At 39.3% G+C, this 21,354-nt stretch overlaps 1 protein-coding gene across 6 annotated transcripts in view; it reads left to right on the plus strand.

Moving 5' to 3' along the window:
• The window catches only part of Dguok (deoxyguanosine kinase), a 61,708-nt gene that overhangs the window by 16,646 nt on the left and 23,708 nt on the right, over positions 1–21,354 (plus strand). For 2 of the 6 annotated variants that reach the window (XR_781712.3, XR_781713.3), the window contains exons 4-8: positions 8,346–8,533; positions 12,799–12,946; positions 19,072–19,187; positions 19,730–19,829; positions 20,293–20,377. Coding sequence is in view for 3 of the 6 variants with exons in the window: in XM_010631539.3 (XP_010629841.1) it covers positions 8,346–8,533; positions 12,799–12,946; positions 19,072–19,187; positions 19,730–19,829; positions 20,293–20,319 (579 nt within the window). In the remaining 3 variants the exon portion in view is untranslated. Of the gene's footprint in view, positions 1–8,345; positions 8,534–12,798; positions 12,947–19,071; positions 19,188–19,729; positions 19,830–20,292; positions 20,523–21,354 lie in introns of those variants that run through there. The other 4 variants (XR_781714.3, XM_010631540.3, XM_010631539.3 and 1 more) reach the window with 3 other exon arrangements.

Raw genomic sequence — 21,354 nt, forward strand, 5'->3', positions numbered from 1 at the left:
TGTGCTTGGGATTTTACAAAATGATAGTTGTCTCTAAATTGTAATCGTTGGGAAGAGTTTTCCATTATCCACACCTCCTTTCTATTTTCTTCCTTTAGGTAGAACTTCCAGAATAATATTAAATAAGAGCAGTGAGGGTGATCACCCTTATCTTGTTCCATCTTTAATGAAATTACCTCTCGTACATCAGTTTTAAGTTCCCTATTTGTTTTCAATAGGGCACGTGGAGGAGAACCCTTCTCTTACTAGGACATTAACTGTTTTTATCAGAATCAAAAGTTGGCTTTTCCTTAGAAGCCTCTTTAGCATCTAGTGAGATAACCATGAGGTGCTAAGAATAGAACTGAGGGCTGGGGATTTAGCTCAGTGGCACCATGCCTGCCTGGCAAGCGCCAAGTCCTGAGTTCCATCCCAGTACCAAAAGAAAAAAAAAAGAAAAAGAATAGAACTCAGTTCCTCAAGCACGCTAGACAAGCTCCCTACCACTGAGTCATATCCCAGCCCCAGGGTTTTCATTTTTAATCTCAGTCATAGTTTTTATAATGACGCCATCCTTACATTTCTAGAATGAACTTTTTTTTTTGGTCATAGTGGAGTATTGTTCCATTAATTTGCTAATAGGTTGTTGTAAATTTTCCATGTATATATTTATACATTTAATTGGGATTGCTGTTTTCGTGGACAGTTTTTGACGGGTTTTACCATTGGGGTTTTGAAAATAAATTGAGAAGTTTTGCTTTTTTTTTTGCACAAGAATTAGCTATTTCTTGAAGGTAATCATCTGTAAAGTTATATAGGTTAAGTAGTGCTTGGGAGAATAGTTATTAGCAACTGTTTGTTCCCTCTTGGTTATTATTCAGGGTTTGTTTCTTGTTTGTTTTTATTCCCTCTTCAGTCAATTTTGGTAAATTCATTTTCTTAGAAAATTGTCCTTTTAGTGATATTTTCAAATTTAATGATATAAAATCAATACTTTTTAAATACATTCCTTTTTTTTTGCTTTGTTTTGGTACTGGGGATTGAACTCTGGTCCTTGGGCTTGCAAGGCAGGTGGCAGAACCTCTGAGCTAAATCCCGGGCCCCAAATTAGTACTTTTTTTTTTTTTTACACCTAAAATCTTCTGTATCCAGAATTGTTATATTTTCTGTCTGATGTTTCTTATTTGCATGAATATTTTGGAAAGGAATAGTATTTGATAGATGATTGTCTGTTTTGTCTCCTCTAAAAAACTAAATAATGGATTTTTGTTTTTTAATTCAATGGGGACTTCCATTCTTATTCGTTAATTTTTGCCTTTGAGTTTATTCATTTTTTTCTCAAACTTGCATTTTTTAAACCTCTTGAGGCTAAGGGGTTAGTTTGTGTGTGTGCCCCCATACCCATTTTAATAATACTGTAAAAGCAGTTGCAGCTGGGAATTTTCTTCATAGGATAAGCTTTGTCTCTTTTGTTTTTTTATCCTTTGAGACAGAATCTTGCTTTGTAGTGCAGGCTTGAACTCCCTATGTAGCCTATGCTGGCCACGAACTTGGGTTGATCCTCCTGCCTCAGCCTCCTGAGTGCTGGAATTACAGGCATATGCCACCACACTGGGCAAACTTTGGCTCTATTTTGAGATTTTTGGTTTATTTTTTTTTTTTGTACCTGGGATCGAACTCAGGCCATTGCGCTTGCAAGGCAGGCCATAGAACCACTGAGCCAAATCCCCGGTCCTCCTTTTTTGAGATTTTGACATACAAACTTTTAACTGAAATTTCTAAGAGTTTATAATTATACTTGTGATTTATTCTTTGCCCAGTAGTTATTTAAAATATTTTTTATTTTTAGTAGATTTTATGTGTACATTAATTACTCTGTTATTAATTCTAGTTTGATTTTTGTTAATTTCTAGTTTTGATTTTTGACAGTGTGGCTTTCTAGTTCCTAATTTGGAGAACTTACTAAGATTTTCTTCTTGATTTATGAAAGATTAGTTTTGGTAAGTATGCTATGAACTTTTAAGAATGTTATATACTCCTGTCTTGCAAGCACAAGGTCCAGAGTTCAATCCCTGGTACTGGGAGAAAAAATGAAAAAAAGTATGTTGTCTATGTTGTATGTCTTTGTATTTTTAATTTAATTTTAGTTCCTATTTCTTTTTCTTGTATTTTAAAAGTTTTTAAAATTACACAGTAAAGAATACAACAAACTGAATCATACTTTAAAGATTTGCAGGTTGACAGATCATATTTTATAATCCAACCAAGGAAAAAAGAATAAACAAGAAACCACACCAGACATAGTAGGCTTAAGGAGCTAAAGAGTTTGCTAACAGAAGCATGATGCCTAGACCTACCCCACGGTGTTAGTCTACCATTAACTTATGGTACATGTCTGAATTAAATATTGTGCAACTTTAATTTTCCACCATAATGTCACAGAACGCAAAATAATATTTTTAAAAAATTACTTCAAATCTGTGTATCAACAGTCTCTGGTTTTATTTGTTTGTTTGTTTTTTGTTTTTCTGTCTTGAGGAATTCTGATAACATGGAGTCACTTTTTTTGCTGAAGTGTTCCAGAAGTCAGCCAGGTGTGGTGGTGCATGCAAAAATACCAGCACTAGAGAGCCGGAGGGAGGAGAATTGCCATGAGTTCAAGGCCAGCATAAAACTACACAGTGAGACACTGTCTCAAAAATTTTTTTTTAAATAAAAAAAGTTATTCCAGAAGTAGGTATGCTGTATATTAGTAAACCAGCCTTGGAATGTCAAGCACCTACACATAAAGAGGGGGGAAAAAAGGGAAAAAGTGTTAAAAAGACAAATGGTTTTCACTCTCCTGCAGTCTCCTGACAGAAAAAGAAAAGAGAATCAGAGAACTCCCAGCACTCAGGGGAAAGGCTGAGACAGGAGGATTACTGCAAGTTTGAGTCCAGCATGACCTACATAATGGGTTCAAGGCAAGCCTGGAATACATAGTGAGACTCTGTCTCTAAATGAGGTGGGGTGGAGGGATGGAGGGATGGAGAGAGAGAGGGAGACAAAAAAGAGATAAAGGACTCCCTATTCTTAGTAACCTCTGTTCAATTCTATCCAATGCAGATTACTTTGAGGCCGGAGATTTAGCTCAGTGGAGTGGCAGAGTGGCACCTGCCTGGCAAGCACAAGGTCCTGAGTTCAATCCCTGGTTCTGGAAAAAAAAAAAAAGTGTAATAACTACAAACTGTATTCACATAGGCTATGTATAAGTGACAAGCATAAAAACATTTTCCTGTATTTTGAATTGGCTTTGCTTTATATTTGCCTCATTGCTTCAGTTTTCCCTGTATAAAGGTTCATGGCTTCTTTGTGGAATCTTTTTATTTTATAGTATTTTTTAAAGCCTTCTTGTAGTACTTAATGCTTTTTTCTTGATATAATTTACCACATATGCTTTTTGTTTATTTGCATCTACTTGATAGATTTTTCCCTTTTTTAAAAGTAATCTGTTTTGTTTTAGGTGTTTCTCTTATAAGCAGGTATTTTAGTCTTTAGCCAGTCTAACAGTTTGCCTTTTGGGGGGATTTTCTCCTTTATTAGGATCATACCTGTCACCTTATTCTATGCTTTCTTGTCTTCCTCTTCCTCTTTCTCCTTTTTCTCTTTTTGTTCTTCCTCCTCTTCTCCTTCTCTTCTCTTTTCCCTCCCCATTATATTTTAATTTCTTTCATTTTCCTCCCCCCTCAGAGAACTTCCTGTTTTATTCTACCAATGATATTATTTAGATGAAAATAGACATATTTAAATCTATCAAAAGGTTAAGGGAGTCTCTGTGGTGGGGGGACCTAGACCTTTTTTATTGTCTTCTTTTCCAGACTCCACTCTCAGGTACATTGAAATCATGTGAAATGTTACAGATTTAGAATGTTTTTTTGTTGTGCCCCCTAAGATTGAATTTAGGACCTTGTGTTTGCCAGCAGGTTTGGTGCCACTGAGCTGCATCCCTGGCCCTAGAATGTTTTTGAAGTATAAAATTTCTCTTTTAACAGTAACTCTTAAATTAGCATTAATATATATGACTATCTTCATGATCGTTACTTTATACTAAACTGTTCTGGCTTATTACGGACTCCTTTTTCTTTACTGTGTTATCTTTGCTTTCCTTCCTCAGTAATAGGGAATGAACTCAGGGCCTTGTGCATACTAGACAAGAATTTTACCACTCAACAACATCCCCAGCCCCCATTATTTAATCCTTTATATTGACTTATTTTCCTGTTGGCTAGGATATATTCTAGAAATTTTTTTCCCCAGAAAGAATACTACCTATTTGGGTGCTGTAATTTCTGAGTGGTTGCTTATCTAAAACCATCTTTTGTAGCTTCTGTTATAGGACTGTTACATTCTTGGGGTCCTTTTCTCTTTGTAAGTAATTTGTATCTTTTCCCCCTTCCTTAGGGTTTTTGTTTGTTTGCTTCTGGTGGAATCTCAATTTTTTAATTTTTTTTTCTTGATTTTAGCTTTTTCATCAATTCACTCTTTCTTTTTTTCTTTTCTTTTTTTTTTTGTGCTGGGAATAGAACTCCGGTCCTTGTGCTTGTGAGGCAGGTGGCGGCCTTTATCAGTTCGCTCTTAACTAGTACTCCTAATTGTACTGTGGAACTTTTTTTTCTCATCACCAAACATCTCAATAACACATATTTCTGTTAGCTAGTGATTTTCAGCAGTGGACCAGATGCATACCTTATGAATATAAATCTTCATCTGTTATTTTATTGTTGGGTACTCTGAACTCTTTATCTCCTGAGAAGGGAAATTGTGTCCTTGATTAAGTAGCTTTGTTTCAGCTAGGGATCCAATAGTCCCTCAGTGTCTGCAGTGGGTTGGTTCCAGGACATCCAAGTCAGCTCCAGAGTACTTCTAATACATAATACAAAGTAAATTCTGTGTAAGGACATATTATGCTATATAAAGTGTATATGTTTCAGTACAAACACAATTTTTTGTCTTTTAGATATTTTCAATCTGCATTTGGTTGAATCCACAGGTGCAGAACCACAGATCAGAGAGGGCCAACTATACATTGATGTTTTAAGACTTTAATTTTGGCACCTTTTTGTAAATTGATACAAAATTGTCCTGGTTGTTGTCAGGTAGACATAAGTGACATTACATCTTGAAGTACTTCTCCAGAGGAAAGAAAAAAAAGCAAAAAAAATAAAATCAGAACTCTACAGCCTCATTACTATGTAATTCTTTTTCCCCCCCTGATACCAGGAATCAAACTTAGGACCTTGCACTTGCCAGGCAGGCATGTGCCACTGAGCTACATCTTTGGCCTATATTACCATGTGTATTGGATCTCTTAATATGTCTTTTCTTCTTTTTTTCATAATTTTATGCTCTTTTTTCTTTTTAGGAAGAGTCTCTTAAGCTGGTATTCAATATAGATCATCTAATTGGATCTGCTAATTGGGTTCAATATGGATTTACTAATTTGTTTTTGTTTTGTTTTGTTTTGTTTTGGTACCAGGGATTGAACTCGGGTCTTTGTGCTTGCAAGGCAGGCCACGTCTTTTCTTCTTTTTTTCATAATTTTATGCTCTTTTTTCTTTTTAGGAAGAGTCTCTTAAGCTGGTATTCAATATAGATCATCTAATTGGATCTGCTAATTGGGTTCAATATGGATTTACTAATTTGTTTTTGTTTTGTTTTGTTTTGTTTTGGTACCAGGGATTGAACTCGGGTCTTTGTGCTTGCAAGGCAGGCCACCAAACTACTGAGCTAAAAATCACTACTGAGCTAAATCCCCAGCCCTTGTTTTTGTTTTTTGAGAGAGGGTCTTGCTGCATAATTCAGGCTGCCTTTGAACTCACTATCAAGCCCAGGCTGGCCTCGAACTCAAGGCAGTCCTTCTGCCTCAGACAACCGAGTACAGGAATTACAGGCATGCACCACCACACCTGGCTGGATTTGCTAGTTGTTTTTGCTCTTATACAGTTTTCTAGTTACTGTCTTTCTGGAGTGTTTTTCCTTGGCAGTTGTGTCTTTCACCTCCAACAGTGTCTCTAGTACTCCCTTTTTTGTTTTTTTGTTTGTTTGTTTTATGACAGCTTATTCTTATTTGAATTCCATTGAGATATTTGTGATTCTCTTTCTGTTTCAGACAACATCTCTGTCTAAGCCCACACCTTGGTCCTCTCTCCTTTTGAGTGGAAGAATAGTTTTATATCCAGTTATTATCCCTTTGTTTATACATTTGGAGGGATATATCTGTAGCTGAGATGAGTTCTTTCAGAAATTGTGTAGATGTTTTTTGTTCTACAACATTCTTCCTCTGGTAGCCCAAAACCTACAGGTGCAGTAGCCCATACCTAGTCTACCTACAGCTCCTAGTATAGCACCTCAGTCCCATATGTGAACTATATGACAGGCCATGGGCCGTTCCAGTAGTCTTCAAGAATACATACTATGAGGAGAGTCATATGTTTCCCTGCTTTAACCTACAGCTCTTAGGGACTATTTGTGAGGCTGGTGTGTGTTTGTGCATTAGAGCATTGGGAGGAGGAAAATCCTGAACACATTTCTGAGTTAAATAGTTTTCAGATCTGCTCAACTCTATATGCATTGCTTCTACTGAAGCCTTTCAAAGAGTTGGGACCTTTCCAAGCTCTTTGTAACCCAAGAATGCTTTTTAGCCAGCTTGGACTTCTTGTTTATCCTTACCTCCTTTACCCCATATCTTTGTGTTCACGTGAAATGCTCTCATGTTTTTGTTGTTTTCGTTTGAGACAGGGTCTCATTGTAATGCAGGCTAACTTTGAACTGACCTTGTAGTCTAGGTTGGCCTCAAACTTGAAGCAGTACTTCTGCCTCAGTCTCCTGAGTTTGGGGATTACAAGTGTGTTCCACCACGCCCAGTGAAGTGCTCTCTTCTTAATCCCCATTTCCATCTATGAAAATTCCACTCATCATTTACTTTGCAGTTTAAGACCATTTTTTCTAAAGAAACTTCTGAGATTGCCTCCACCACATGTGATTGGCCCTTTATCATGTTATATTCTAGCTATTTATGGTTTAGTCTTCACCTTCCCATTTGCATTGTGAGTTCTTTGAGTCCAGAAACCATGTATTGTTCACCTTTATCAAGAGTCTTTAGAACAAAGAAGTTAGAAATGAGGTTTGAGTCCCTATTCAGTACTTACTAAGCCCTATGAGACCTTGTGCAAGTAAGTTATTTAACCTTTGAGTGTACTTTCCCTTCTGGAAAATGTCTATAACAACCTTACCTCATGAAGTTGTTTTAAAGATTAAATGAAATAATATTGCATAGTGAACATTGACCTAAATGTTACTTCCTTTTTCTATACTCCTAGGCCACACAGCATCTCATCTGTGCAGGCCTTTGGTTAATGGTGGTTAAATGAATAAATGAAGATACAAAGTGCTTTCCCCAAAACTCACTTTTATGAGAAAGTGAAAAATGGAAACAAAGTCTTTGTAAATAGGGAGGGGTGGAGGGGTTGAAGGAAGGGTGAAGGAAGGGCAGAGGAAGGGGAAAAAATAAGAATCGAGATAATACTATGTGGGGCTGGGTATTGAGCTCAGTGGTTTTGCCGCCTGCCTTGCAAATATAAGGACCTAAGTTTGATCATTGGTATCAAAAAAGAAAAAAAAAGATATATTATGTAAAGGTACAAATCTCCAATGATGAATGTCATATTGTATACTTAAAATATACCAATAAAATCATTTTTTAATTATTTTAATTATTTATTAATTTTAATTATTTTAAACTTTTTTGCATTAACTCAGTGGCAGAGTCCAAGAATCTAGGGCTCCTGAATATCCCATACTTGTTCCCATATACTAAGTACATGAACTTCTTCAAATTATATTTCACTCTCTAGAAGAGGGTTTTGTTTGGTTGGTTGGTTGGTTGGATTATTCAAATAATAATTGCTTATCTGCTTTGAAGTTTTAGAATGAATTAGCCACAGGTGGAATCTCAAAAAGGAAGCAATATAGCGTTACAGTTGAAAAATTTGATTCAAATTAGAATTTTAGATGACTGTTGATTATTAATTCCTCCCCAGACTCCACAAATCCATCAGTGAATGTGTTAATTCTATGTATGGTTTTTCCTTTGCTCTTCTGTATTATATTGAAGGTGGCATGCCATATTTCTCTGTCAGATTATTGTCTAGTGAGGTTGGAAAATCTTTGATTTTATGGTTTCAACTAAGCTGGAGGATCTGATTGTATTTTTTTAGTGTAAAGACATTTGTAGTTTCTTTTTGTATTGTGTATTAAACCTTTTTAGGAGGGTGCTATGGAATAAATACACTTTGTAGGAAATTCTTCCCCCTTTTAATCCTCTTTAGGGCCAAACTACCCAAAGTCTGGGAAACTTGCTGGACATGATGTATCAGGAGCCAGCACGATGGTCCTACACATTCCAGACGTGTTCCTTTATGAGCCGCCTGAAAGTACAGCTGGAGCCCTTCCCTGAGAAACTGTTACAGTCCAAGAACCCCGTGCAGATCTTTGAGAGGTCTGTGTACAGTGACAGGTAAGATGCCAAGCCCTCTACCAGTCATAAGCCCCTGTTTTCAGTTCTATGTTTTCTCTTCTTACACAGGCCATGTACTGCTCTAGTTATTAAAAGTTGTACTTTGAAGCCGGGCGTGGTGGCTCACGCCTTTAATCTCAGCACTCGGGAGGCTGAGGCAGGAGGACCACTGTGAGTTCGAGACCAGCCTGGGCTACATAGTGAGTTCCAAGTTAGCCTCAACTACATATGAAACCCTGTCTCAAAAAATAAAACAAAACAAAAAAGTTGTACTTTGGACAAATCTTTATAAAGTAGCCTTTACAAAGATGAAAGTTTTTCAACATTGTAATTCAGCTGAGATGTCATATATGTTAAGAAGGATTTATGTTTTTCATAAATTAATTGCATTGAATTTCCTGCAGTTCCACTGATTGCCTTATGTTGCCTTATTTTACTGCATAGAGGCAAGCTGGTAGCTGCCTGTGTAACCATTACAAGCTAAAAGGCACAGAATAGATCAGGTAGTAGCAGTGTATATTCTCAGAAACCAGATGGTTAGTTATTACCTTTAAGAAAAAAGTACATGGATTTAAAATTTGTATTCCCAAAATGATTACTGAAGATCTATTTGTCCTTTTTCATTTATCAAGAAAGGATGTCTAGGCAAAAATAGCATATCCATGAAATTGACTTTTGTCTCAATTTAGCCTTTTTTTTTTTTAACTCCTTTTGTGACAGGGCCTACTGCTCTCCAGAGTCTAGGATTGAAAACAAGTACATGTGTCTCTTCAGGGGAAGGGCTCATCTTGACCACGTGGGAGAGTGAGATATGAGGTCACTTTTAAAAAGATCAGCAGCTAGCATGGAAAGTAAGCCCATCTGTTCCAGAAGAGGTAGCCTATCCAGGCTCCAGAATTCCTGGCTTTGCCACAGAGACCAGAGCGTAGCTTAGTGTTAGGAAACCCAAAGATGAAGTCTTTGGACGTCAGGAACGTTTTTTGTATCTGAAGCTTGTAAATGATTTTTGTCAGTGAAGTGGTACTTTCAAACAAAATTATATCTTACTTAAGCACTGTTGATATGCCAGAATGAAAGATACTGCATTTTCATTGTCCATTCACTGCTGAAGACATTTAGTTGGTCAACCATTTAATTCCACATTATAAACTACTTCTGCTTCTCAGTGCTCTCATAAAGCCTCCTGGAAGAAAGAAACAAGGGTTCATTGTGCTTGTTCTGACTTTACCTCAAAATCATGTAACATGTGAAACAAAACTCTTGGAGCTATACATTTCCTTCTAGGCCCTGAGAACCTACCCTTTATAAAAGCTACATGTGTACATGATGGCTGGGCTCTGAGCTTTAGTTCTTTTTCCACTATTGCTGTACTGCCGCCTTTTTTCTTCTCTCTCTGTAAAACCTCATTTCTCAGACTAGGAAGTTGAATTGCATATAACCACCCAGGTTGCTTGGAAACATATACAATTGATCTTTTGAATTCTAGATCTTTAGTGAAGTAGCATGCAAGATACCTCTCAGAGGAAAACAGAGAAATAGAAATACTTTGTTAATTAGAAATGCTTTGTTAAGAAGCCACCTAGATCTTGATGTTTACTTACAAAGAAAGAGGTAAGAATTGGTACACTATGGGAAGCTACAGCATTTCAGGTGCCCCCATCAAAGTGGGCTTTTTTTGTTTGTTTGTTTTTTGGTACCGGGGATTGAATTCAGGTCCTTGCGCTTGCAAGGCAGGCCACTGAACCGCTGAGCTAAATCCCTGGCCCTGTTTGTTTGTTTTTTGAGGCAGGGTCTCACTATGTAGTTGAGACTGACCTGGAACTCCTATGTAGCCCAGGCTGGTCTTAAACTCACAGTGATCCTCCTGCCTCAGCCTCCTGAGTGCTGGGATTACAGGCGTGTGCCACCACACCTGGCTTCAAAGGGGGCATTTTGAGATAGAAAGGGTAACCAACGACAAATTCTAATCCTGGAGGGTAATTTAGACCTTTTCCATTATTTTAAAAATTCATACCAGGGGCTGAGATTGTATCTCAGTAGTACAGCATGAGGTGGTTGGGGCAGGGGGAGCATCCTTGTATTTGTTTGCTCAGTACAGATTTATTGAGTGCCTCCTTCGGATACTAGACTTGAACCTGGGGCTGCAGCAGAGAAGGCAGAGCTATTTCTGGTCATAAATATTACAGTTCAGCAGGACTGTGGACTCAAGCTCATGTAGTGTGGTGTATGTCCCAGAGGAGGAACATGAGTTATTTGGGAGAGTGGAATACAAGGGCAAAGAAATCTAAGACTTTTTGGTTGAGTTAAAGGGAAGGCTAGCATGTAGTTCTAGAGCAGGGGCTCTAGCCACTAGGTGCTTAAGCCTTGTGCTCTGCAGCACCTACACGCCTTCTGCCGTAGCTCCCTTTCTCTTAGTGCTTAGCACCTCCGCCTACTATCACCTCCTTACCTATCACCACTAGCTTTGAGAAAATAAGAGAAGTACTCATCCTGAGGAGCAGCAAGGCCATTTTTATAGGACTTAGTAATTTTTCTTTATAAGATCAAAATTTCATCTTTGTTTCTATGAAGAAGTTGAACATTTTTCAGAACTTGATTTATAAAAGTCATTTTCTGCATTTATACTATAGCTAGACCATACTAAACTGGGAGTGTTTACTTTTAGTATTTCCAAATTATCGTCTTCATAGCCTTAGCAAAAAGCAGTTTAATTATAACTAAAAGATACCTTGAGGGCTGGGGATTTATCTTGGTGCTGTGCCTTGCAAGTACAAGGTCCAGAGTTTGATCCCCGGTACCAGGAAGGAAAAACAAAAACAAAAATACAACCTTGAATACTATTCCACTCATTCTTTGTTTTAGTTATTTTCTCATTGCTAGGACAAAATACCTGACACCCACAATTTAAGAGAAGAAAGGTTTATTTTAGCTAACACTTTGTAGAGATTTCAGTTCATAGCCAGCTCCAAGGCAAAGCAGAATAAAAACAATCCATGGCATGGCATGGAGGGATATCCTTCCAAGCCACACCACAGTGACCCACTTCTTCCCACCAGGATTTACCTCCCAATATCACATCCAGCTATAAACCCTTCCGTGGACTAATCCAGTATCACACACTCATGATCCCATATCATACACTCTCTGTAGTCCCACAAGCCCATCCTATTAGTGCACGAGGCTTTGGGGGGACATCTACATGTAGCCATAATACTCTTCTCAGGACTTTGAGTATAATATGCAGTTAAGACAATGGGCTGAGAGAGTTCAGGTGACTTTCTAGGGTGACATGGCTAGTGAACATTAGAGTCAGGATTAGATCCTGCTGAGTTACTCTGAGACCTCATCTTTTCCAGGTGGCACTCACAGCCTTACAGTCTGCACTTCCTACACAGGGATTCTGAATTTCATTTTCCCAGAAGTGGCCAGTGCTGATGTTGCCTTAGAAACTGGAGGTCATTGTTAAAGATGGAAATTGTGTTTTATCTCAGGGTGCCTGAGATTTGAAAGCAGAATTGACTCTTTGGAAGCCACGGTTTCTGTTTATCAGATCCTCCTTTTGTTGTGGAAGTAAGCAATAAGAAAAGTGGGTTTGATTTTCACCTTCCCCTTTTATCTGATTTAGAAGCACAGGAGCAGCAGAAATAAGCTAGTAAGGGCTTTGGAGGATAGTCTGCTTTCTTGTTAATACTGAGGTCAATGGGAAATGCATTTCTTGCTCTAAAAATGACACCACATAAAGACAGTTTCCTGTCCACTTAGCTAAAGACAAAGATGGTTGGAGACTTGGAAGCTCTCAGTACTTAAGTGAAATGTTGTAGATGGCTTTATACTTAATTCATTTGATTTTTGTTTAGGGCCTTGCAAGAATAATAAGGAAATTTCAAAAGTTCAAGTTTACATCCATCCTCTGCTGTTTCCTCTGCGTGGTTTCTAGCAGGGAAAATTGTCAGGGACTGATGTGTTCTTCTTCCTGTGTCTTTCTCCTCCTGCCCCAGTGAATTACTCCTATCTCAAAAGCTGGTTTCAGCCTTTAATTCTAGGTGCTATTTCCCATCAAACTGTTGAGCAGGGAGGGAGCTGTGGGTTAAGAATTCAGATTGCTTAAGGATTGATGAGCTAGAAAGGTTAAGTGGTTTGAACAAACATGGGACAAGTTGGTTATTGATTTTTCTGCTTTTCTCTCTCTTGTGCCTTTCATTCCATTTCCTATTCTTCCCCTCTCCTCACTACTCCCACCCCATCCTACTTACATTTCCAAACAGGTATATCTTTGCAAAGAATCTTTTTGAAAATGGTTCCCTCAGTGACATCGAGTGGCACATCTATCAGGACTGGCATTCTTTTCTCCTGCAGGAGTTTGCCAGCCAGCTCTCCTTACATGGCTTCATCTACCTACAGGCTACTCCCCAGGTAACTCTGAACCTAAAGGCTTAGACTTTAGGGTAATAGGAAAAATTTTAAAGACATTCTGTAAGTCCCTGATTTTCAGAGAAGTTAAAGTGCAAGCATTACCAGAGTGCAGAAGGCAGTGGGTGGACTCCTCTGTTCTAGCACCAAGCACTTCATTTCCCACATGCAGCAGCACACTGGAGCAACTGATTGTGTACAGAAGGGTCCCTCTTGGTGAAGCGGCAAGCCAGAACAGATTGGGCATCAACCCCATCACTCCAGATTTGCATCTCAAATGCTCCGACATGCAGCCAGTGACCTCTTCCTTCCTTTGGTATGGTCATCGGAGGCTATAATGATCTTGTTGAGCTAGATATTGGGCATCTTTGTATTGGGAACTTCTGGTGATTATGACATAGAAGTTAGAATACAGGAGGAAATAAGAGAGTCTAAGGTTTAAGATGAAACTAAATGTCTTAGTCACTTTTTTTGTCGCTGTTACACAGTACTCCACACCCATCACTTAAAGGAAGAGAAGTTTATTTTTGCTCAGAGTTATAGTTCATGGTTGGCTGGCATAGCAGAGGAAAAGGTACTGGTATCATGCTGACTAGGATGTAGAGAGAGAAACGAGGAGCCTGGGAGGGAGATATAATCTACCAGGTCATGTCTTCATTGACCCCCAACCAGGCTCCACCTCCTTACGGCAAGTCATCTGTAGTGCCCCATAATCCAGTCACCTTCCAAAAGCCCCACCTCTGGGCTTAGGAGAATTTTGGGGGCCATTCTTGATCTAAACCATACCACTAAATTAGCAGTTCAGTGAGGCCAGAAGGCTGAGAAGCTTCCACGAAGAGAATCAAGTTCAAGTTAAGTGTATTCATGGCAAGTTGAATGGCTGGGTCACATTTATATGACTTCTTTCAGTGGTCTTTAATATGGGGGAGTAGGAATAGAAGGGGCAAATTTTGAGTTTATTAGACTTAATGGAAAGGGATTGGTGTCAGTGAATGGAGAAAGAGGACTCCTCTGCCAGAGAGGACATCTTGAAGTAGCTGAGGGTAGGGGTCAGGTTTACAGAGAAAGCCTGCTCCCAGGAAGGCTCATGGCCAGGACCAAAGAGGAGAAAGAGTGCTGTAGAGTTGGACGGTTGGACAGTTGGAGTGACAGTTTTCGTTGGAATTTGAAGAGGTAACAAGTTTCCATTGTAGTCATGGGTTGGCTGGACTGAAAGAAGTAAGAGATTGAGGGACTAAGTATTAGGAGAAGGGATAGTATTTATACACAGCAGAGTACTACTCTGCCATAAAGAAAGATAAATGAGTTATTTGTAGAAAAATGGATGCACCTCAAGATCATAATGTTAAGTGAAAAAAATCAGACATAAGCTTTAATATTTCATGGTTTCTCTTACATGAGAAGCCCATATTATAAAGAGCAAAATAAAAGATAGATAATAAGAAGTAGGGAGATAGATCTTTCTCAAATGGGAAGGGGATCAAGAGATAGAAGGGAGGGACAGGGAGGGGAGGCAAAGGGAATGAGAAAAGGAATGTGTTGTGTACCTGTACCAACTCCACATATGGAATGTAAAAATTACATACTGCAAAGATGTACTGATACAAATTTTTTTAAATAATTAAAAAAATAAATTCAGATTCCCATCCCAAGAGAGAGGGGAGAGAGATTGAGAGAGAGAGAGAGGGAAGGAGGGAGGGAGGAGAGAGACACTACTGACCTAACCTATTCCTAGAGACAGAACTTAGGCCCAGCTTGGTACAAGGAAAACTGTGCTGGGAAGAGCTAAGGAAAAGGTGAGCTGACTCAGTGCTGGGAGCGAAACTGCGCTGCCCAGCCAGCTCACAGGAGCTGGTTTTGGGGGGCCAGGCTGGGACCCACAAGACCAGTATCCCTCCCTTGTATTTGTGCACTCTGCATGACCTAGGAGAATGGAGCAGGGATGGTGATTATCATCAGGGGGTTGGTATGTGTCTTTGGAGAGACTAATTGAAGTATTTCAGCTGGTATAAAAAGAAGGGGGTTAAAGGTTTTGCAACATAATGACAGAAAAGAAAAACACTGATTCACTTTGGCATTAGTTAAGGATTTTTATGCTATTTTGATGGTATTATACCCAGGAATGCCCATATCCTTCCCTGAAGTGGCCTAGACCTCTTCTATGAGATTCAGGAGTAACTATATACAAAGGAAGAAAAGAATAGAAGTTAAAATGTCTCTATATAAAATGTTTTATCAGTGCCTGATATCCATCACAGAGCGTTAGCAAATAGTAAGTTTAGACAATGTGAGAAGGACTTTAATATGGCCTTTGGCTCCTTTCTACCAGTTGTCCTCTAAATTCTAATCAGGAAGCCAGCCTGCAGTTTCAAAAATGATTAAAAGAAGCGAGGTATGGTGACTTATACCTGTAATCCCATAACTCTGGGGCCTGAGGCAAAATGATCACCACGAGTTCAAGACCAGCCTAGGCTACACAGTGAGTTCAAGCCATCACAAAATACATAGTGAAAAAAAAAATGGCTGAGTGTCAGTGTTGCTCCAGCCCTTTGGAATCAAGAGTATAGATGATCGGTCTGCCTCAGTCTGCCTGAAGGCCCTGCCTAGGACTGTGAAACTGGAAACAGTGTACAGGAGGTGTATGGGAACAAATGGCACCTGGGTTTCGATCTTGGGAGGCATGGTAACTGGACCCACCAGCAGTCATGTTCCATTTGCTGTCTCTGATGCCAAGCAGTCAAGAGCAGGTCTTCCTCCTAGGTGGGGCAGGTCCAGGAAATATCTGCAGGGCCCCTCCCCTGCCATTTGCACCTATACTGCCTTTCCTGTTCACATTCAGGTGTGTCTTTCCAGGGAGGACCAAGGTGAAATGGGGCCAGGGTAAAGCACTGTTTGCATAGGATCTTTTTTTTTTTTTGGTACCGGGGTTCAAACTGGAACCTTGTGCTTGTGAGGCAGGCCGTGGTGCCACTGAGCTAAATCCCCCGCCCCTGAGTAAGATCTTTCTTAAAAAATTGTCATAGCCATGCCAATAAAGTAAGAATTATGCCAACGTTCAAAAGAGTTTACCTAGTTTTGGGGTGGGGAGATATAATTTGCTCTGTTAAATTAATAGTAAACCAAATATGAACATTTCTTAATAGATCAATCTAAGAATTGCTGTATTCTTACATGTGCCTATTGTAAAAAAATACTTTAATGTAGATACTATTTTTTCCTCTGAGAGGAAAATTAGATAGCTTTGCAATGTTTAGACATCCTAGCTACTTGCTTGTTAGCTTATAAGCAGGCAGTTTAACAATATATAATAGCAAGTGCTTGTACCTTTGACCTATGCATCATAGCACTTACAGTTCACCGCTGAGGGGTCAGGGTTGGTGGCACATGCCTGTCATCCCAGCACTAGGGAGGCTGAGGCAGGAGAATTGCTGCAAGGTTGAGACCAGCTCAAGCCTCAAGTGAGGTCAAGACCAACCTGAACCCTGTCTCAAAACAACAACAGAGTTCCATTGATAACACTTACATGTGCAAAATAGCCTATGCACAAGGCAACATTGTTTGTAACACCAAATTAGTGGAAACAATCCAATGGTTCATCAGTAGAGGCCGTTGCATATATTATGCTCTCACCATAAATTTAAAAACCTCTGACACTATAAAAGAGAGAGAGTTATTTCTGTACCGATGTGTAACAGTATCTAAGACATTCTTTTTTTTTTTTCAAGAGATATTCTTAAATGATCAAAAACAACTGCAGAGTGTATGGTGGAACACTTTCTGTCTCTCTTGTCTCTCTCTGTTTCTCTTTTTGAGATGGTCTCATTATGCAGTTCAGGCTGGCCTTGCACTCACCATATAATGTAGGCTGACCTTGGATTTGGGCAGTCCTCTGACCTGAGCCTCCCGACGGCTGGGTGGAACACTTTCGTATACATTTTTTTAAAAGGTGGGAGAAAGAATGTCTGTGTACAAAAACTATGTCTGAAGGTGTATAGAAATTTAATAACACTGGTTGTGAGGGGAGAAAACTAGGTAGCTGGAAGTCAGGGATATAGTGAAAAAACTGATTAGAGAAGGAGAGAAATAAGGAGGAAAGGTCTCAACCATCAGCAGTGAGGGTGGGGATGTAGAGGTAGAAAGAAAGAAAAAAGACAGAATCAGAGTAAAGGAAAGTAGAAATATAAAAAAAGTAAATGAATGAAAATATGGATGGACTAGATATCAGCAATGAAAATGTTAGATGAGTACATGTCACTGTGCCCTCCTAGAGTCCTATGCAGACTGTCCTCTGTCTTCCAGTTCATCTGGAAAATCCCCAGTGGTCTGTTTCCTTGGGGCCCACGAGCACTTGGCTCTCAGAGTGGTGCTCAGTAAGCTGCGGCCTAAGGTAAAGGGGAAGCTCTGCAGAAGTAGGAATTGGAGAGCATGCTGCCTCCTTTATCTGAACCGCTGCACTTAGGATCCAGGCACACACAGTTCAGAACTTGATTTGCTACTTTGCATATGTTTTAAAACCCATCTAAATTATAAAGTTCCAAGCACCAGAATGATGAGTTAGGGGTAATTATTAATTGATTAGAAGAAAGGCAGAGACAATAAAATAATAAAAATATTAATCCAGGGCTGGGGATTTAGCTCAGTGGTTCGGTGGGCCTGCCTTGCAAGCTCAAGGACCTGAGTTCAATCCCCGGTACCAAAAAAAAAAAAAAAAAAAAAATTAATCCACTAGACTTGTGTCTCTTCTCCAGTTTAGAAAGCTGGACATAACAACCTAAATGAAATTTGTATACATGATTTTGTCTCCTTAGAGAAAAGGTAAGAGGGAAACAGCAAAGCCCCAACATCTTTGGAAATACTGTGTACTATTTTAGAGATTAAAGTTCACATATTTTAAGTATTTGAAAGAGGGAAGTCCTAAGTCAATGGGCTAATCCATCTATATTTCCAAGACAGGTGAAATTCAATAAAGGAATGTCTTGCCTGCAGAGAGAGAGGATCAAGGGCAATTCAGGCAAAACAAACATCTGGAGCAAAAGTTCTGAGGTGTGAAGAAGCTTAGCCTATCTGCAGGTATCAGATGAGGTCAAATCTAGCTGAAGCAGCAAGGCCAGGGGAGGAGCTAATGACACTGAGGAAACATTGGAGGGACAGCCTTATGGGATAGGTAGAGAAGGGAACACCACCTCTGGGCCACTGTGCTTCAGACTTTCTCCCACATAGGTGAAGAGGATTGTGCACACACTGCAAATTGGAGTGAAAGGGAGAGTTAGTGTCAGGGCTATTGCCCCCTCAGTTCTTTGTTTTATCTTTGACCCATGCAGATTTCACATTCTACTCCAGAGTGAGTATTTGAGGTAATATGAAAGACATTTCAAATTATCATATAACAAATATAATGCCTCTCCTATTTTCTTGAACTTGTGTTCATATCTGTAAGCAGTGAAAAACCTGTGAAGTATTTTAAATGGGGAAAGTAATGCCATTATATTGCAGTATTATGGAAAGTAGACTGAAGGGACCAACTGGAAGGAGAGAACAGCATTTACCAGGTATTTTTTTGTCTTACCTCAGCAAAAACTTACAGGACCTGTGGGGTGGGTTGAGATGAGGAATGGAAACTCACCAAGATCGCACCACTGGTACACAGTCAAGACTAGTTGACTACTGGGCTTTCCTGACCTCTTTCCAGCTACTTCACCTCCAGGATACAGAGGTCCTTGCCATAGTCTAGATGTGAAGTGATGAGTACCTGATTAGGGTAGAAAGAAGAAGCAAGAGAACCAACTAGAGAGAGTAGAGAATTTATTACTTCCTCCTATAGTTAGGAAGAGAAGAAAGAAGGCTACTTCCCAGATCCTAGCTGGGCTGACCTGGTAGATGGTGTTTGCCACTAACCAGCTAAGGATACTCCAAAAGAAGAGCAGATTTAAGGAGCAAGTAGAGAGAGAAAGATGTAGGTATTCTGAATGAATAAGAGAACAAGGCAGCAGAAGCAAGGTTATGGCTTCTGGTAACAGAGGTAGACGTACAGATATATGGGTAATAAGCCCTACCCCACCCCCAGCCCAAGACTACATATGCAGTTCTGGCCAGAACTCAGTGGAGTCTGGAAATTGATTGTCTTTTAGATTTGTTTGAAGAGGTTGGATCAGAGAGCCAGGAAGGAAGAGAAAGGAATTGAGCTGGCCTATCTTGAGCAGCTTCATGGTCAGCACGAAGCCTGGCTTGTTCACAAGACAACCAAGTAAGTAGAAAAAGGAGCAGTATCAGACAGACCTGTTTCCAGTTGTTCAAAATGCAGCCCTGAAAGGAAATGGTTGGTTGGAAATGTCCAACATTTTCCAACTCAGAAATTTTATACTGAATATTAGATTCTACTCTATTCTTTTTTGTAATATTTACTTAGATTGAACATTGTGATTGATGATTACAATAGTTGGCTCATGAGAAGGGATAAAAACTTTTGGGAAAACATCAGTTTTACTAAGTTGACGTTCCTAGTTTCTTCCTGGCCTCCCTTCAGCTTTGGCATGTTGTCCACTTAAAAATGTTTGGCGCTCTGACCCTCAATATCAGTCTTAACTGAAGAGAAATCTCAACCTTCCTCTTTCAAACCAATGTTATTGAGTTTTTTGTTTGTTTGTTTGTTTTTTGGTGGTTATATGTATTTTCATTGAGAAGCCGTGTGAATTGAGATTTGTTCTCTGAATTACCAGAATTTGGTGAACATGTAAAGTTTGGCCCAAATTGTTTTTCTTCTTACCCAAATGTTTGTAATTTCTACAGGCTCCACTTTGATGCTCTGCTGAACATCCCAGTGCTGATATTGAATGTCAATGATGACTTTTCTGAAGAAGTAACCAAACAAGAAGAACTCATCAGAAAGGTAGGAAGAACCTTAGCTCCTACTTTCTAGTAGTTTTCTTCTATTGTATTTTTGTATCTCTGTTCCTTGCTTCCAAGTTCAATATATTAGGTCTTATGCATTGCATCTCAAATTGCATTTCACACTCCAGAGACTGTGGGATCTTTTTAAAGTTATAAATATAACCCCTATTCTCTAAAGTATGTTGAATTAATAATTGTTGAATAATTGACTTGTAACATGTGGTTGCCAGCTGACTTTCTCCTCTAAGGTATTCTAAAATTAGGGAAATGAGACTTCTGGATTCTTTTCCCAGCTCTGCCACTTGGTGCTGTATGACTCTAGGCAGCTCACATTTCTTCTCCAGCCTGTTTTTCCCTTCTTAACAAAAGCTCATGGGACTGGATATATATACACTGTGGGCAGACCACTGAATAATCTGCTGAAAATGTGAAATTTAACTTGGATTTTCTCTTTCCTGCAGGTAAACACCTTTGTAAAGAATCTGTAACCAGTACTAGGATGTTCTAGCTGTGATCTGGGCTCTCTGCTTTCTGAAGCTAGAAAATGTTGAGTATTCCACCCACCTTTCCTTACCCTTCCTTTTAGCCCTAAAGTACTCTGACATTCAGGGGTATAGTTCCTGCTATCTTTAGACTTCGCTGTTGTCTTTTTTTATATTATATGTCAAGGACTTTGAAAATAAAGCTGTCTTTAAGTTTTCCTTATTTTTCTAATGTAGTTGTTGATTTATTTCAGGATGTAGCTATTGGTGCCTTCTCTGAACTCCCCAGTAGACTAGGAATTTTCATCTGAGAAAAGTCTTAAGCCTTTCTTCCTCTGGAGTCCTTCACCAACCCAACTTCCTGTGTGTTCACTTGTTCCCTTTGACTTGCCAGGCCAGGATTTGCTCCAGATCTCTGAGCCAAACCCTGCCATGCATGAAGATGGGAGCTAAAGCAGCTGGGGAGTGGGTGGGCATGCAAGTGTGAGCCCCTAGAAAGGGAGCTAACTTTCAGGAAACTGCCTTTTTATCTCTTTCCACCTACCACTTTAGGTACAAGGGATAGTAGTGAAGAATTTAGTCTTTTGCTCTAGAGCTGAAGAGTTTGGCCAAAAGAAAGAAAGGGAGAGAACATCAAGGGCCTAAAGTTCAGCATCTGACATTTAGGGTTGGCCATCCTGGCACTCTGGCTTACTTTACCCAGTGAATTTCAGGCAACCTTTATGGAGTGAATATTTCTGCAAGAAAGAAAATAATTTTTGTGCTGCTTGTCAAGTTTCAAGGACAATTTATTTGTTAAGGAGGAAAAGTACATGGTTCTGTAGAATTGAAGTGCACCATGCTAGGAAGCCCAAAGGCCCATGATTCACTGCAAGTGGATTTCCTACACTGAGACCTTGACAGCTATACAGGAAAATGAATTTGGGACTTAGTATGTACTGGGAAAACAATGTGAGACTGGTTTCTAACAAATAGGTAAAGTGTGGAAAAAATTCAGCAATTTTTTTGTCACTCTTTTTTTTTTTTTTTTTTTTTTTTTTT

Source organism: Fukomys damarensis, unplaced genomic scaffold (assembly GCF_012274545.1).
Source record: "Fukomys damarensis isolate Sample0158 unplaced genomic scaffold, DMR_v1.0_HiC HiC_scaffold_2, whole genome shotgun sequence".
NCBI lineage: Eukaryota > Metazoa > Chordata > Mammalia > Rodentia > Bathyergidae > Fukomys > Fukomys damarensis.